This window comes from Salvelinus fontinalis, chromosome 14 (assembly GCF_029448725.1).
Source record: "Salvelinus fontinalis isolate EN_2023a chromosome 14, ASM2944872v1, whole genome shotgun sequence".
Lineage (NCBI taxonomy): Eukaryota > Metazoa > Chordata > Actinopteri > Salmoniformes > Salmonidae > Salvelinus > Salvelinus fontinalis.
In genome coordinates, this window is record NC_074678.1 from 3,660,571 (window position 1) to 3,678,952 (window position 18,382).

General features: G+C 49.1%; 1 protein-coding gene across 3 annotated transcripts in view; it reads right to left on the bottom strand.

Moving 5' to 3' along the window:
* wwtr1 (WW domain containing transcription regulator 1) overlaps positions 1–18,086 on the bottom strand; it is a 69,735-nt gene extending 51,649 nt beyond the window's left edge. The window contains exon 1 of one of the 3 annotated variants that reach the window (XM_055943794.1): positions 17,162–18,086. In XM_055943794.1, the coding sequence (XP_055799769.1) occupies positions 17,162–17,565 (404 nt within the window). In that variant the 5' untranslated portion in view covers positions 17,566–18,086. The remainder of the gene's footprint in view (positions 1–17,161) is intronic. The other 2 variants (XM_055943795.1, XM_055943796.1) reach the window with 2 other exon arrangements.
* Between the last annotated feature and the right edge of the window lie 296 nt (positions 18,087–18,382).

The following is an 18,382-nucleotide window of genomic DNA, read 5'->3' on the forward strand; positions in this document are numbered from 1 at the left end:
CACCAGACTGGTAGTAACACCCCTCACACTGCCCCAATAACAGACTGGTAGTAACACCCCTCACACTGCCCCAATAACAGACTGGTAGTAACACCCCTCACACTGCCCCAACACCAGACTGGTACTAACACCCCTCACACTGCCCCAACAACAGACTGATAGTAACACCCCTCACACTGCCCCAACACCAGACTGGTACTAACACCCCTCACACTGCCCCAACAACAGACTGATAGTAACACCCCTCACACTGCCCCAATAACAGACTAGTAGTAACACCCCTCACACTGCCCCAACAGACTGGTACTAACACCCCTCACACTGCCCCAACACCAGACTGGTAGTAACACCCCTCACACTGCCCCAATAACAGACTGGTAGTAACACCCCTCACACTGCCCCAATAACAGACTGGTAGTAACACCCCTCACACTGCCCCAACACCAGACTGGTAGTAACACCCCTCACACTGCCCCAACAGACTGGTAGTAACACCCCTCACACTGCCCCAACACCAGACTGGTAGTAACACCCCTCACACTGCCCCAACAGACTGGTAGTAACACCCCTCACACTGCCCCAACACCCCTCACACTGCCCCAACAATGTTGTAGGACACAAACCTCATTCTCTGCGTCTGTCCAGTGACAGGCCAAATCATATCAGTGGACAGATAGCCTAATGCCCTCCTGTACAAAGCAGCAATTGTTATTAATCCTACAGCAGACATGAGAATGAACTCCGGCTCCACCATACTAGTCTGTCTATCCACCTTCCTCTACAGGCACTTTCAGGAGGACTATTTGTCATGCGGAAGGAGGGGAGTATGTCAGTGTGTACGCGTGTGTGTGTGTGTGTGTACGTGGGGGGGGGTCTATAGAGTTTCACCCAACTCTTTCACTCCTTTTTAAATGATGTTTATCTTGTGGAACAGACTGTCCTGTGCTTGGCCCGTCTTTGTCTTCCGCAAAAAGAATGAAAAACAAATCTATTTTCTCTCCCCTCGTCCCTCTCTCTCTCCATCTGCTCTCTACAACAGCCCCCTTGACAACAGCCCCCTTGACAACAGCCCCCTTGACAACAGCCCCCTTGACAACAGCCCCCTTGACAACAGCCCCCTTGACAACAGCCCCCTTGACAACAGCCCCCTTGACAACAGCCCCCTTGACAACAGCCCCCTTGACAACAGCCCCCTTGACAACAGCCCCCTTGACAACAGCCCCCTTGACAACAGCCCCCTTGACAACAGCCCCCTTGACAACAGCCCCCTTGACAACAGCCCCCTTGACAACAGCCCCCTTGACAACAGCCCCCTTGACAGCCGCTTATGGAACGAATTAGAATATCAGTAAAAATGAGGAATGGTTGCTGTCAAACCTCTCCCTCTTCTGCTGCACTTAGCCACCGCAATCATGTGGCTATGAGCGGGCTAACTACACCACGGGAAGAACCAGCTGGAGAATAACAGAGGAGGATGAGGGGCAGAAGGTTGTGTTGGCAGGAGAAGCAATGCAAGGACATTTTAAGAATATTGAATGCCTCAGCTGGTGATCGAGAGAGAAAGCCGTTGTTGCCATTACCAAACCCCTGGCCTTGAGGAGAGAGAAGAAGCCGAGGAACAGACAGGAAACCCGAGGGACAGAGAGGAGAGGATAAGTTGTAAAAGCAGAAATAGTGGTTGTGAAGAAGGAGAGGAGGAAAGAACAGAGGTAAGAAGAGTGCCGTGGATATTGTAAGGGTCTGGGTGTAATCAGGGTATATGATCAGCGTGGCAGGAAAGAAGTAGGGCCTAACCTGCAGGCTGGCTGCTATGTAGACATACCCGTTCTTACTTCACACCCAGGCAGGTAGCAACCAAGGCCGGTAATGTAGGTACGCATAACTCCGTCATTATGGGTGAAGGACACAGATAGCAGTGCAACTGAAATTTGTCAGATATTTTTTTTTATACCTTTATTTAACTAGACAAGTCAGTTAAGAACAAATTCTTATTTACCATGACCACCTACCAAAAGCCAGCAGCATACCACCCTGCATACCACCCTGCATACCACTACTGGCTTGCTTCTGAAGCTAAGCAGGGTTGGTCCTGGTCAGTCCCTGGATGGGAGACCAGATGCTGCTGGAAGTGGTGTTGGAGGGCCAGTAGGAGGCACTCTTTCCTCTGGTCTAAAAATATCCCAATGCCCCAGGGCAGTGATTGGGGACACTGCCCTGTGTAGGGTGCAGTCTTTCGGATGGGACGATAAACGGGTGTCCTGACTCTCTGAGGTAATTAAAGATCCCACGGCACTTATCGTAAGAGTAGGGGTGTAAACCCCGGTGTCCTGGCTAAATTCCCAATCTGGCCCTCAAACCATCATGGTCACCTAATAACCCCCAGTTTACAATTGGCTCATTCATCCCCCTCCTCTCCCCTGTAACTATTCCCCAGGTCGTTGCTGCAAATGAGAACATGTTCTCAGTCAACTTACCTGGTAAAATAACGTAAAAAATAAATAAATAAAAATAAATAAATAAATTTAAAAAATAATAATAATAAAAAAAAAAAAAAGGCAACAAGCCTCCTGTGGAAACGGGGCCTGGGATGATTTTTTAAATATAGGACAAAAACACATCACGACAAGAGACAACACAAAGAGAGACCTAAGACAACATAGCAACACAACATGGCAGCAACACAAAACATGGTACAAACATTATTGGGTACAGACAACAGCACAAAGGGCAAGAAGGTAGAGACAACAATACATCACACAAAGCAGCCACAACTGTCAGTAAGATTGATTTGAGTCTTTGAAATAAGAGATTGAGAAAAAACTGTTCAGTTTGAGTGTTTGTTGCAGTTCGTTCCAGTCGCTAGCTGCAGCGAACTGAAAAGACGAGCAATCCAGGGATGTGTGTGCTTTGGGGACCTTTAACAGAATGTGACTGGCAGAACGGGTGATGTATGTGGAAGATGAGGGCTGCAGTAGATATCTCAGATAAGGGGGGGGGGGGGGGGGAGTGAGGCCTAAGAGGGTTTTATAAAATCAGCATCAATCAGTGTGTCTTGCGACGGGATACCGAGCAGAAATTACAATAAGAAGCATTTTAGATCTGAGTTTACGAAACACAGCAAGAGATTTCTTATGCGTTTTATATTTATTTCATGCAGGGGAAAAAAAACGCAGAATACTGGTCCTCCCCCCTCTTCTCCGAGCAGAGCAGAGCAGGCCCGGTGCCCTAGAGACTCCACACAGACACAGCGTGTATACATGCTGCTTCAGACCCTGTACTGTTCTTCCTTCAGACAAGCGTGCGTCAAAACTTTGTTAATTTGCACAAATGTCTCTCGTTCACATTCGCTTTTAAAAATGTCCAAACTCACCAAAAATGACATTCAGTAGCTCCTACCTGTATATGTATAACTATGTGCTGGATTGCCCGTCTTTGCAATTCCTTTCTTTTTGTTTGCACTCGTTAGCATATGTAGCTAGCAGCCTTCGTGGAAATTCACTATTGCGTGTGCTCATTTTGTTAGCATTTTGGTAAAACACCCACTGGATTTATCCTTGCATTTTTGGCACCTCCTTGTGTACTAAGCCAGTAATACCATAAATCCCAGGATTTTTAGTTAAATTTTTTTTACCTTTATTTAACTAAGCAAGTCAGGTAAGAACAAATTCTTATTTTCAACGACAGCCTAGGACAGTGGGTGAACTGCCTTGTTCAAGAGGCAGAACGACAGATTTTTACCTTGTCAGCTCGGGGATTCGATCTAGCAACTTTTCGGTTACTAGTCCAATGCTCTAACCACTAGGCTACCTGCCGCCCCAATGAGAGAAGGACGGTATGAACATCTGGATACAGCCCAACCCTAACATACCAATGCTGCTAGACAGTTGTATCAGACAGCCTTGTGGACAGCCTTGGTTCTGATATATGAAATATGTGGTGTGAAACAAAAGGCCTGCGGTCATCAGCTGGCCCCCCGTCGTCATCAGCTGGCCTCATTTCAGATGGGTAAAAAGAAATGTGGGTGAGATTCCATTAGCCTGCCCTCTTCATCCCTCGCTCTCTGGGGCGGCGGTGGTGGCCCTCGCCCCCTGAGTGAGTGACCAGCGCCATTCACAACTCCAACCTGTCACAGAGTGGAATGTGGCGGGCATTCATTCTGCTTGACTGAGATCAGACACGCAGCAAATTCCTCTCCAGAAGCCGCTGTGTCTCCGGGATTCCATCAAGGCGTTCCAGGGGACAAAAGGCATTAAGCTCATGCTCCCCCCCCCCCCCCATCAAGTGGACCAATGATTGAGCAATGCATCACACCCCAGTGAAATAGGGTGACCCCCTCGTGCCAATACAAACTCCCCATCCCCTCCACACACCCCTAGCACGATGCTGTGGCAAGCAGTAGCAGTGTAGTAGCCTGGGCCTGGTGGATGCAATACCAGTGGTATAGAATAGAGGTGCAGAGGGCTGCTAAAGCCTGGGGAACAATACACACACATAACTACTGTTCACATTCCTGGGGCCATGAATAGGCTGCGCAGAGGGAGAGGGGGAGAGAAAGAAAGGGAGAGGTAGGCTTGAGAGGGGGGGGGGGGGGGGGGGGGGGTCCTGGGAGAGTGAGTGAGTGTGTTATAGCGTGTGCGTTTGTCCATTTATTTGTCCAGGCTCCACCCAGATACAGACACTCCCCTCCTGAGAGACTGCGGTCAGTGACACTACACGTGTTTCTTTAGTGAAAGACCATGCATCACTATCCTTAAAAAAACCTTAGAGGGGTGGACATTTTTACAACAAACACTGAGCTATATCAGGTTGTTATAGTGTCAATGTTCTAGTCAGCCATTTTGAAATCCTGAGGAATGCAAATCGTTTGTGGATAATTAGGCTGATTTGGTCTCCTCCCTCTGTCATCACCTCAGAGCTGTCAAGGCTCCTTCAAAATCACTAGCTATTCTCTGGCTCCTCACGCACTGGAGTTATTTCCTCTCTCTAGCTTGCAATAGAAGACAGGCACAGAGTGCACAATGTGAATCGTTGGCTCCACTATAAACAGTTTATAACAAGTTATAAACAGACCAAACAAGTTATCAATCTCACACCATCCCACCGTGTATCTGAACTAAAATGGTGCCATCATATTGGGGATAAATGGTTGTCTATTTTGTAAGGCACTGCGGCTGCCATTCTGGCTCAACGGCCCAGTCAGACAGGAAGTGGAAAGAGGCAATCCGTTTGTTCCTCGGCTGTGCGTGCGCCTTTGAAGTGAGTGAGTCATGTTTATTGTTTTGACTTTGTCAGAGCCCAGAGAGAGCCTTATGAGTCCCCTAGAGCCAGTACCCCCCACCCCCCCTCTCTCCAAACAATGACCATCTTCATATCCTGTGGACGCGCCATTTATTTCAACTGCTTATTGGAGGGGAGGGGGGGGCGGCGAGAGTGTACATGTTGGAATGGAAAGAGGGAGCGAGAGCGGGGGAAAAGAGCGAGGGGAAAGAGCGAGGGGAAAGGGGATAGAGCGAGGGGAAAGAGCGAGGGGAAAGGGGAAAGAGCGAGGGGAAAGGGGAAAGAGCGAGGGGAAAGAGCGAGGGGAAAGGGGAAAGAGTGAGGGAGAGAAGGGTGTGTGTGGAGAAGAAGCAGAGCAGGAGAACATCTCTGATGAAGGGTTACAGCTGCCTTCCTGTAAGAGGCGTCCTGGTCAAGGTCACACACCACTAGCGTAGGTCTCAACTCTCTCAGTATCAGATTATATATTTCAGATCTGAGTATTTTTGTTTGCCAACAAACACAGATGTGTTTTTAATTTCTCAGTGTGCAGTAATCTAATCAGCTGAATCTCAGTACATATACATACCTCTTGTGACGTAAAAGACAGATCTGATCAAGTCAACTCCACAACTCAAGAGAGCGAGAGAGAAGAGCGAGAGCGAGAGTAGAGCGAGAGTAGAGCGAGAGTAGAGCGAGAGCGCGAGTAGAGCGAGAGTAGAGCGAGAGTAGAGCGAGAGCGCGAGTAGAGCGAGAGTAGAGCGAGAGTAGAGCGAGAGTAGAGCGAGAGCGCGAGTAGAGCGAGAGTAGAGCGAGAGTAGAGCGAGAGTAGAGCGAGAGTAGAGCGAGAGCGCGAGTAGAGCGAGAGTAGAGCGAGAGTAGAGCGAGAGTAGAGCGAGAGTAGAGCGAGAGTAGAGCGAGAGCGCGAGTAGAGCGAGAGTAGAGCGAGAGCGCGAGTAGAGCGAGAGTAGAGCGAGAGTAGAGCGAGAGCGCGAGTAGAGCGAGAGTAGAGCGAGAGTAGAGCGAGAGTAGAGCGAGAGTAGAGCGAGAGTAGAGCGAGAGTAGAGCGAGAGTAGAGCGAGAGCGAGAGTAGAGCGAGAGCGAGAGTAGAGCGAGAGCGAGAGTAGAGCGAGAGCGAGAGTAGAGCGAGAGTAGAGCGAGAGTAGAGCGAGAGTAGAGCGAGAGCGAGAGTAGAGCGAGAGTAGAGCGAGAGAGAGAGTAGAGCGAGAGAGAGAGTAGAGCGAGAGAGAGAGTAGAGCGAGAGAGAGAGTAGAGCGAGAGAGAGAGTAGAGCGAGAGAGAGAGTAGAGCGAGAGAGAGAGTAGAGCGAGAGAGTAGAGCGAGAGAGAGAGTAGAGCGAGAGAGTAGAGCGAGAGAGAGAGTAGAGCGAGAGCGAGAGCGAGAGTAGAGCGAGAGCGAGAGCGAGAGTAGAGCGAGAGTAGAGCGAGAGCAGAGCGAGAGTAGAGCGAGAGTAGAGCGAGAGTAGAGCGAGAGTAGAGCGAGAGCGCGAGTAGAGCGAGAGTAGAGCGAGAGTAGAGCGAGAGTAGAGCGAGAGTAGAGCGAGAGTAGAGCGAGAGTAGAGCGAGAGTAGAGCGAGAGCGAGAGTAGAGCGAGAGCGAGAGTAGAGCGAGAGCGAGAGTAGAGCGAGAGCGAGAGTAGAGCGAGAGTAGAGCGAGAGTAGAGCGAGAGTAGAGCGAGAGCGAGAGTAGAGCGAGAGTAGAGCGAGAGAGAGAGTAGAGCGAGAGAGAGAGTAGAGCGAGAGAGAGAGTAGAGCGAGAGAGAGAGTAGAGCGAGAGAGAGAGTAGAGCGAGAGAGAGAGTAGAGCGAGAGAGAGAGTAGAGCGAGAGAGTAGAGCGAGAGAGAGAGTAGAGCGAGAGAGTAGAGCGAGAGAGAGAGTAGAGCGAGAGCGAGAGCGAGAGTAGAGCGAGAGCGAGAGCGAGAGTAGAGCGAGAGTAGAGCGAGAGCAGAGCGAGAGTAGAGCGAGAGTAGAGCGAGAGTAGAGCGAGAGTAGAGCGAGAGCGCGAGTAGAGCGAGAGTAGAGCGAGAGTAGAGCGAGAGTAGAGCGAGAGTAGAGCGAGAGTAGAGCGAGAGTAGAGCGAGAGTAGAGCGAGAGCGAGAGTAGAGCGAGAGCGAGAGTAGAGCGAGAGCGAGAGTAGAGCGAGAGCGAGAGTAGAGCGAGAGTAGAGCGAGAGCGAGAGTAGAGCGAGAGCGAGAGTAGAGCGAGAGCGAGAGTAGAGCGAGAGCGAGAGTAGAGCGAGAGCGAGAGTAGAGCGAGAGTAGAGCGAGAGAGAGAGTAGAGCGAGAGAGAGAGTAGAGCGAGAGAGAGAGTAGAGCGAGAGAGAGAGTAGAGCGAGAGAGAGAGTAGAGCGAGAGAGAGAGTAGAGCGAGAGAGTAGAGCGAGAGAGAGAGTAGAGCGAGAGAGTAGAGCGAGAGAGAGAGTAGAGCGAGAGAGAGAGTAGAGCGAGAGAGAGAGTAGAGCGAGAGAGAGAGTAGAGCGAGAGAGAGAGTAGAGCGAGAGCGAGAGCGAGAGTAGAGCGAGAGCGAGAGTAGAGCGAGAGCGAGAGTAGAGCGAGAGTAGAGCGAGAGTAGAGCGAGAGTAGAGCGAGAGAGAGAGTAGAGCGAGAGAGAGAGTAGAGCGAGAGAGAGAGTAGAGCGAGAGAGAGAGTAGAGCGAGAGAGAGAGTAGAGCGAGAGAGAGAGTAGAGCGAGAGAGAGAGTAGAGCGAGAGAGAGAGTAGAGCGAGAGAGAGAGTAGAGCGAGAGAGAGAGTAGAGCGAGAGAGAGAGTAGAGCGAGAGAGAGAGTAGAGCGAGAGAGAGAGTAGAGCGAGAGAGAGAGTAGAGCGAGAGAGAGAGTAGAGCGAGAGAGAGAGTAGAGCGAGAGAGAGAGTAGAGCGAGAGAGAGAGTAGAGCGAGAGTAGAGCGAGAGAGAAGAGCGAGAGTAGAGCGAGAGAGAAGAGCAAGAGAAGGGAAATTAGCAGGACAGACTGACTGTAAAGAACGGGGAAACACGTCCCGGTGAGGGAGTATGCCCCTCATTCTCACACGCAGGTTCCGGCAGGCTCTGTGTCCGGCTCTTGGTCCATAAATAACAAGGCTGTTTCTATGGATTGAATATCTGTGTGTGTTGGAGGGGGTGTGGCTGAGAGCTGGATGAGACGGGACAGGGACAGGGGGGGGACAGGAGAGAGAGATGTGTCCTCAGCTGTTGTGTGGAGGAGACAGGAAGGGAGCTACAACGAGTCTGTAGACCTCAGTGAGATTATACTACATTCACACACACACAGCTTTGTGCTGGCAGTCTACATTCCTCTCTTTCTCTCTGTAATTCATGCACTCTTTTTCCCTCTCTGTTGTGGCTCACTTCCTTACTAATGTCTCACTCTTTCCCTCTCTGTTGTGGCTCACTTCCTTACTAATGTCTCACTCTTTCCCTCTCTGTTGTGGCTCACTTCCTTACTAATGTCTCACTCTTTCCCTCTCTGTTGTGGCTCACTTCCTTACTAATGTCTCACTCTTTCCCTCTCTGTTGTGGCTCACTTCCTTACTAATGTCTCACTCTTTCCCTCTGTTGTGGCTCACTTCCTTACTAATGTCTCACTCTTTCCCTCTCTGTTGTGGCTCACTTCCTTACTAATGTCTCACTCTTTCCCTCTCTGTTGTGGCTCACTTCCTTACTAATGTCTCACTCTTTCCCTCTCTGTTGTGACCCACTTCCTTACTAAATCACTCAAACGCCTGTCACTGTAGTTCTCACACATTCTAATATAAAGATTCACAATCCGGAGGATAAAAAAAAGCACATGTGCAAGCAATATTCTCATGAATAATTTTAGCTAACATCTTGAGCGCCTTGCTCTTGGCTAGAACACTTCAAACCACCAGTTAAACTGCAGTACGGAAACATATGTTCTGTATACATAGGTCTGTATGCCCTCCTTGTGTTAGGACTCAATATGAAGGACAAACTAAACTGCAGCCTTCTCCTCCGCTCAGCATTATTTGGCTGTTGCAAAGCGGCCATTTTGTTGTCCTGCTAAAAAGGGTTCTATGCGGTCTGCGCAAAAACGGAGCTGACGGTGTTCCGTTTAGCGTCGCGTTCCCAAAATTTCTGCCACACAAATGTACATAGAAGTACATAAGAGAGTGACACAAACTGACCTCCGTCGGCTCCGTTTGCGTTAGACTGTGTAGACTCAAAGCCAAGCCGTTTCTATTCCTTTAAAGCAGAGAGGCCTGGACGTGTGGAGGATTTCTCTCTGTCCCTGAGCTGAGACTGATTCTCCTCTGATTCTCCTCTGAGCTCCAGCTCAGTAACCTCTGCTCCGATTCAGGGCCAGAGACAGAAACCAACCGGGGCAACAAACTCCGTTGGTTTTAAATTCAGCCCACATGACATTTCCTTCAACTTTAATTGCTTTCATACAATTTATATCTGTAAGTCACCCAAGGCCAAAGTGCTGTGCAGCTCTCTGGCGCTACAAAGCCCTTCTTGTCCTGTAATAACCCCCATCAGCAGGAGAGGGGAGCGGCCCAAACAAGCAGGTCTTCATGCTCGTCCAACTTACATATTGGGACAGGAAGTGGATCGAGCGTGTCCGCAGAGCCCAGGCCAGGCCTCAGCCAGGGCCATACAGAGCTGGCCTCAAGAGTCTGCCTGACTAGAAAGACGAGTCAGAGGGATCCAGCATGTCTGCCTGTTTGCTTGGCTATCTGCTAACCGCCTGGCTGATTGATTGGCTAACTGGCTGGCTGACTGACTGGCTGCTTGGCTACCAGGCCGGACCAACATCTGTTCTGACTGTTCCACAGCGGCTTCAGATCGGTCTGTGTTGTAGACGTCTACATGCCTGTTACTTTTCAGCAGTACAGGCTATTGTTTTGGAATGTCTACTCCCTCGCTCTCCGTGTGTACGACTCCCTAACCATTCCCCCTCCCCTCCCTCCCTTTTGCCTAGAACAGACTGAGGCAGCAGAGAGCGAAAGAGGGAGGGAGGTAGAGAGAGCCTCATGGCCCCTGGCTTTGGGCCTCTACCTCCAGCCGAGTCTATGGGAGCAAGAGGGAGGAGGAGCAAGAGGGAGGAGGAGGGCGACTTATATTTTTCCAAAACAACAGTTCAAGCAGTGACCAAAGAGACAACCGATTGGCTGCCTGTGCCGGGCACATGTAATATGTCACAGCTAGGTGGCTCATAGCATATGGAGACCCAGTGAAACTGACCTCCAGGTTAGTACACTAAAGGTTACTGACAAACAAAAAGGCACTGGTGGCTGTGATGGACCAGGGTGCAGGAAACCAAAGACACTACAATCAACTGAACTCTACATAGCTGCCTCAGTTTGGGTCCTAATAGTGACAAATACTGCCAAAATATCCGTCACTCTTCTGCCATTGGTAAAGAGTGCCCCTGTCCCAAGCCATAGAACGGCCGGCACAAACACATTCCAAAACAATGACACCAAAGAATCCAAATTAGAACGTTATTGTCATGGAACATGTTGTGCCAACATGGATGATGACAGTGTTGGGAGAATATCTGTGAATATGCTCCGACTAGGTCATGCTCTTAGGATCTAGCCGTGCCCTTCATGAAAACAAATCGACACCAGCCACCCAGCCTTTTAACCAACAGACTGCTCGTCTGGTCCTAATTTCAGGCCCTAAAAACCTCATACCATCCCAGGTTGAAGATAAAAAAGAGGATTCTAATATCCCAGAAATCTTTGCATAAATGCGGAAGAACTCTAAGGGACCAGCAATGCTACTTAGCAACGGCACTGGTCCCATAAATCTGTGTATTTTTTAAAGCTTCCACATGGAATCATTACATTGTGCTAACCTGGGTATCTTTAACATAGTACCAATACCCAGGACCTCAACAGCCACTCCCACTCCCCGACCCTGCCTTCCTGGTAGAACCCCCCCACCAACATACACCTGCCGCTTAGCCGGACAGAACTCACCCTGCCCATGTAGACCTACCTGTAAATCCTCCAGGACAGCCCTGGGAGAGCCCCAACCCGGTGGGGACCACCCACCCAGCCACCATTACACCCCCAGGCAAAGTTCAGCCTTTAGTTACACTATGCGATTGCTGCCCCCTCCCCCTCTGATCGTTATCAACGTTGAGTTTCAAACAGATTGGATAAAACAGACTTGGATAGCTATGATAGCACTGCAGTAACAGTGGTAATCACTCACATCCCTATGTGATAGCACTGCAGTAACAGTGGTAATCACTCACATCCCTATGTGATAGCACTGCAGTAACAGTGGTAATCACTCACATCCCTGTGATAGCACTGCAGTAACAGTGGTAATCACTCACATCCCTATGTGCTGTGAGGACACAGCAAGATTAAAAGTCAGCCTTCCGTCCAGACTGAGCCACTAATAGTAAACTATTAAAAGAACTGAATACACCTTTCAAATCACATCACCATCCATCTTAGTGGTTTGCACCTGGTAGCTGGACAGTTAAGTAGAACTTTTAATGAGCTGGTTAGTCTAATCCAAGCAGTGGCTCGGAGTCTGTTCCTGTGGGTCCGTCCATGCATGCTAGTGTGTATAAAACACACACACACACTTCTGGCAATAACTTCTCAGCCAGAACCTGAAAACTGCAATATTTAAGACTTTTTGGGAGACCTGACCAAAATAGAAATATGAGTTATAGATCTGTCACTCATTGAAAGCAAGTCTAAGAAGCGCTAGATATCTTATGTGTGTTATTTCTATGCTTCCCGTTATTAAGTTTTGTTTTTGCATCTTTTACTTTGGGTTTTGAACACCAGCTTCAAACAGCTGAAAATATTTTTTTTATGGAAAATATATTTCACAGCAGTTTAGATGGTACAATAATTCCCTACAATATACTTGCTTGTTTTGTCACAAACTGAAATTAGGCGACCTACTAGAATTTTAGCAACCAGGAAATGGCAGAACGCACCTTTAAGAAGGCAGAACACTACAGGCTACATACTCTGGTTGCTGATTGGTCAAACCAATCACAACATGGCTGATTTTAGTTATGCATTAACATAGGAACACTACCAATGAATTTCAGCTAGCCCAAATTCCATTTTACAACAGATTTATGTGCTTCTGTTTGAAGCCCTTTGAAGATACTGCACCCATCATTAAATGACAAACTCAAGGGTAGTCTGTAATTAAGCCTATTCCCAATTATTTTGTAAGAACAAAAAAAAAATATCCAAAACATTGAGGAATTTCCTAGTAGAGCAGACACTCTGGTATGCAGTGAGACAGCCTTGTGATTGAGGCAGGCACACACACACAGCCTTGAGTACGCAGACCAGATGAAAGCACTAAGCGATGCTCAGAGCCATGGCGTAAACTAGACAGCAGACATGCTGGGGTCCATGTTTGTACATAAAGGGCTCCAAGCAGTAGAATTCAAGATAAAAGCCAGGATTCAAAACGGGCCGTGGAATGTCCGATTGAGACGAAATCTGCAGCATCGGCGTAGTAACAGTGCCTTTAACATGGTGCATAGACGAAAAGGGGGCAAACAGATTGAACCCCGGCCGAAGTCTCACCGTTTATCACCTTCATTCTCTCCCGTCTTGACTTTCACCTCTGCCTCAATGTACCAGGACAGACTGTTCAAGTCTCAGTCCTAACCCCAACCCCTGTACTAACTCAACACAACAGAGAGAGAGAGACAGAGATTGGTTAGCTAAACGCTGAATGACTTCTGCTCTTCTCTCAGCATCAATCACCTCTCCTCTAGTCCAGAGTCCAGTGAGGACAAAGCCACCCACGCTGATCTCCCACTCTCTGTTATCACTATCATTTACACTATCACATCCTCTATCGCTCGCACGATCATTCTATCACACAGACCATTATCACTCACTTTACAATAAGTTACTCTACTATAAACCCACCCAATGCACTGCTATATCAAGCCAGCTCTTCCTCGGTCCAGCTTGGGAACGCACGGTTAGGCACTGGGACTAGAACAGTTGGACTGGAACACTGTGGTTGAGGTGTAGAGTGGATGTCTATGAAGGGTCTCGGTCGATGGTAATGGGCTCCTGTTACAGTGGTAGTGAAGGTGGGAGCATTGGGATGGGTTTGGACAGGTTTCAATTGAGAGAAAAATGGGGAAACTGGTGAGAGGTTAAGCGGGTGACACAATGCGTTAGTTTTACAGTTAACACATCCTGACTGGATTAAACTGGACATTTAGCTCTTTTCACTGTCAATTCCACTAAGCACTAAATTAAATTGTGTCAGCTGTTGCGACATGCATTGTTTTCACAAGTGTGCGGGTGGGTGGGGAGGGGGGGGGGGGTTAATAGATTAAATAATTGACTTGTGGAAACACACACACTGGGTGGTTGTGAGAGAAGCACAAGACAGTAAGGATGTGTGACCTATGACCGGGAGCTACAGTCACCATGCAGGATTTCCTGCAGAGCCAAATGGCAGGACTCTAAAACCATGAAGGCTGAAGTCCTGTTCCTATTCTTTTGACGTTTACACACATTGTATCCCATCCTTTTTAGGGGCATTCTAATGTAAAGTAAAATTCCCGGAATAGAACACAGAAAAAAAGTTGTGAAAAAAAATATGAAAAACTCATGCCTCAAAGAGCTTCAAAAAGGCAGACAGGAGAGGAGATGGAGAGGCAGTGGCCTCCATAACAAAGACCTCAGAGTGAAACTTGCAGATCCAGCAGCTCCGGGCCAGCCAGGCAGACTTTGTTTTCCTGCATGGTTAATTGCAGGGTGCGGTGGGGCCGGGGCTCCCAGCTTTGTTGCTGGTGACAGAGCCAACTGTGAAAACCTCTGCAGGAGCAGGCATGTTCACACCCCCGGCTAGGACCGAGAGAGAGGAGACACCTCCTGGAGCCTGGGGCTAGACTGCAGGCGTTCCCTCCCTCTCCTCCCCCTCTCCGCAGCTCCTCCCCCTCTCCGCAGCTCCTCCCCCTCCCCGCAGCTCCTCCCCCTCTCCGCAGCTCCCAAAAAACAGCCTCAGACGCTCCTTCTTTCCCTGCCCCCCCCTCTCTTTCCCTGCCTCCCTTTCCCTGCCTCCCCCCCTCTCTTTCCCTGCCTCCCTTTCCCTGCCTCCCTTTCCCTGCCTCCCTTTCCCTGCCTCCCCCCCTCCCTTTCCTTGCCTCCCTTTCCCTGCCTCCCTTTCCCTGCCTCCCCCCCTCCCTTTCCCTGCCTCCCCCCCTCTCTTTCCCTGCCTCCCTTTCCCTGCCTCCCCCCCTCCCTTTCCCTGCCTCCCCCCCTCTCTTTCCCTGCCTCTCCCCCCTCTCTTTCCCTGCCTCTCCCCCCTCTCTTTCCCTGCCTCCCCCCCCTCTCTTTCCCTGCCTCCCCCCCCTCTCTTTCCCTGCCTCCCCCCCTCTCTTTCCCTGCCTCCCCCCCTCTCTTTCCCTGCCTCTCCCCCCTCTCTTTCCCTGCCTCTCCCCCCTCTCTTTCCCTGCCTCCCCCCCCTCTCTTTCCCTGCCTCCCCCCCTCTCTTTCCCTGCCTCCCCCCCCTCTCTTTCCCTGCCTCCCCCCCCTCTCTTTCCCTGCCTCCCCCCCCTCTCTTTCCCTGCCTCCCCCCCCTCTCTTTCCCTGCCTCCCCCCCCTCTCTTTCCCTGCCTCCCCCCCTCTCTTTTCACACCCTTCTCTTTCTCCCTGTTGTTTCCACCCTCCTTCCTCCCACTTGTCCAACCCCCTCACCTCACTGTGTTTCCCCCCCACCCATCTCTCCTCTGGGAAGCTATCTAGCTAATGAACAGCCAGACCTCCTGATCAGTGCTCCCTCTGTTGTATGGTAGTTCTCCTGACGGTCAGTCAGGATGCAGCCAGCCAGGCAGAACAGGCCAAGCCTCTCTTTTTTTAATTTAACTAGGCAAGTCAGTTAAGAACAAATTCTTATTTACAATGACGGCCTACACCGGCCAAACCCGAACGACGCTGGGACAATTGCGCGCCGCCCTATGGGACTCCCAATCACAGCCAGTTGTGATACAGCCTGGAATCGAACCAGGGTGTCTGTAGTGACGCCTGTAGCACTGAGATGCAGTGCCTTAGACCGCTGCGGCCACTCAGGAGCCCCGAGCTCTCTGCTTTACTTTTCAGCCCAATGGCTGCCTGTTTCCTGGGAAAACACCATCTGACAGCCTTGTTATTCATAGTTTTACCTGGTCAGTTGGTGTTTAACATGCTAGTAGATACCCATAAACTTCGTCATTATGCTAAATCTAGTTAGCATTGGCTTTGCGAAACTACCTCCAATTTCCTTCATATTGGACACAGACATAAATGGTATCCACTAGTTCAGGGGTAGACAACCCTGTAGATGTTGTTCCAACTAGGCACCATGCCCGATCAACTGAGCTAATTAATCAGTTCAGTGATTGTCTGCGTCACTCCAGGACCAGGTTTGCCTAGCCCTGTACTAGTTCATCCCACTCTGGTGAAGTAGATAAAGGGACTCTGCCAAAATCCCCAAGTATTCCTTTAAACTGATGTTAAAACGGATACCGGTTACTTTTGGAGACAATGGGCATCGGGCTGTTGATACTGTACTGTTGAGTAATCAGGGAACAGAGGCTCAGTGTGTGAAAAAGGGTGTGTGAAGTGAATGTGTATGTTTTAGCAGAGGGGCCCTCTGATGCCCCGAGGCTGAATGGAGAGTAAACCAGGGTGTGTTCTCTCACACCTTCTATAATTACTGCCCTTTTGGAGGACACCCTGCTGAGCTGACCCCTACCACACACACACACACACGCACACACTTCTGCCTTGAGTCAGGTAGCCATGGTGACCCCAGGGCCAGGGAAGAATGGGTCTGCCTGTTCGTCTCGTTCTTCACAGAGTCAAGAGTCGCAACACTCATTAGCATTGAGTCTGACAGTGTCTCCATCAGGAGAGATAGGGAGATACAAGCCAGCAGCACTGACAGTGTCTCCATCAGGAGAGACAGGGAGATACGAGCCAGCAGCACTGACAGTGTCTCCATCAGGAGAGATGGGGAGATACGAGCCAGCAGCACTGACAGGTAATCCCTTTCTTATCAAGGTGATCACAGGTAGGTGTGTGTGTTTAAAACAGGTGACAGAACAGAGCCTCTTCATTGATTTAAATACTGATATTTTCAATCACACACACACACTTCAGTACACCGTGGGCATGTGCTGAGGTGAGAGGAGAAAGGTCAGCGTGACACCTCAGTGTCTTGTCCCTGCGCATGGGTGAGGATAAGAAACAGAAGATACAGCCATTGTGGTTTAACCGGCTGGGGCTCAGAGAACGAAACCAAAGACAACTTCACTGCTGTTGCATAACACACTAGAGGTGGTCTGTTATCACGGTGCCCATGGAGATACGTCCCTTACTGAAATGGGAAAACTTTCCATTGAGTGTATTCAGAGGTTTTCATGTTATTATATGGCCTAGCACAAAACATTGAATAATTATGGGAATGAGATTAATCCATTTAAAACAAAAACATTCAACCTGTGTGAAAAGTTTGACATAGAGCACTAGGGGGCCACTGCAAGCACAGACAGGTACGGCTCACAGAAATGACTTGAGGCTAGCTACAGGCCGTTACGTATTAGGTTAGACCTGTGTGAATAAGGGGATGGCATTATAAGGTTTTAGCTGATCAGAGCTAAACAAAGACAAACATAGTGTATTCTGTCAAATTTGCCACATAGGTGTTTCAAAGGGGCCAATCGTTCAGCACAGTGATCTGAAGCTTTTGCTGTTTACGCTCTAGTTACACTGATTTAGATGTACCAATGTCATCTGAAGTGAGTTTTACACTGACTGAACTTCAGATCTGTGGTGCTTTAAGGATTATGGAGTTTTTGTTTTGTTGAAAGGACTGGGGACTTTACCGTGTGTGTTTTCTGTGGAATAAAAAACAACAAAAAAACTTACTTGAGAAAATACTTCTGTCCGTTGGACGTGTAGGCCATCTCCCATCCAGGGGGCAGGGGCAACTCTTCGGCAACATCGAAAGACTGGTGGCGGATGTGCGAGTGATGTACCGGGCTTGGAGTTGGGTTGGCTCCCAATCCAATCTGTAAAGTCGCGGGCGAGGAATGTGACCGTACGTGTTGAACGGTGAGCCTGGGCGGGTGACTGCCCGAATCAGTGCTCGACTGTCGGGAGTGAGATCCAGAATCTGGCTCCTTGAAAAAAGAGTCGGGTAACATTTTTTTCCTCCATGAACTGGGTTTCGGGTTCATAACCGAATTAAAAAGCGCCTCGAGATCCGTATCCGAGTCCTGCGCGACATGGATAACTTGTTGTCCTGGCATTGGCTGAAGTGGGTTGCTCATTTTGTCTTAGTGTAAAAGTTAGAGCAATACAGAAAATATAAAAACGATTTAAAGTTGAGCCTTCTGAAGTAGGCCTAGGCTACTCTCAGGCAAACTTTTATGAACCCTCTGTGTGGACAAAAATAGTTCACCTTTCTGCAGTCAAACTCGAAATAAAACTATTCTATAAGAGTAAGATAGAGAACAATAAAATGTGTCCCTACTTGAGAAAAGTAAATTGAAATGTAACTACTTTCCCTTCGCTCCGGCCAGTTCGACAGCTCTTGTTGCTCCTGCCCGGACTCCGCTCCTGTCCCAAAGTTTGTAAACTCTACTTTTCTACGACGCCTGTGTCAGCAGTCGCTCATGAATTATGCATGACCTCCGGCGCTAGAGGGGTAGCACAGCTTCAGGATTACTAAACAAATATCTCTCAACTGCCTGAAACTATTGATGGCGGGTGTAACAATGACGCAAATGTTGAAATAGTTCAAACTCAATGCCACAAAGTTGCGGAATAGAGTTGTTGCAATAAATCACAGCTGCTTATTTCCGTTTGGAGACGGTCCCGTGTTCTGCTCTAAACTAGTTATTTACTGAAATATAAGCATTTAAGTAAAGTTCATCTAAAACTGTCCACAGAGACGAAGATGTCGACTGGATGTATGTGTTTTGAATGTTCTGTAGAAGATAATGACTTTTTTGGTGAAAAAGAACAGCCGTGAAATCGTTTTGAATGTATCCTAACTGATTGTCACACAACACCCCCAGTATGGGTGTGAAAACATTAGCCAACCCATCTGTTGAATAACCATTTGAAATTTGAGCGCTTGGTGCC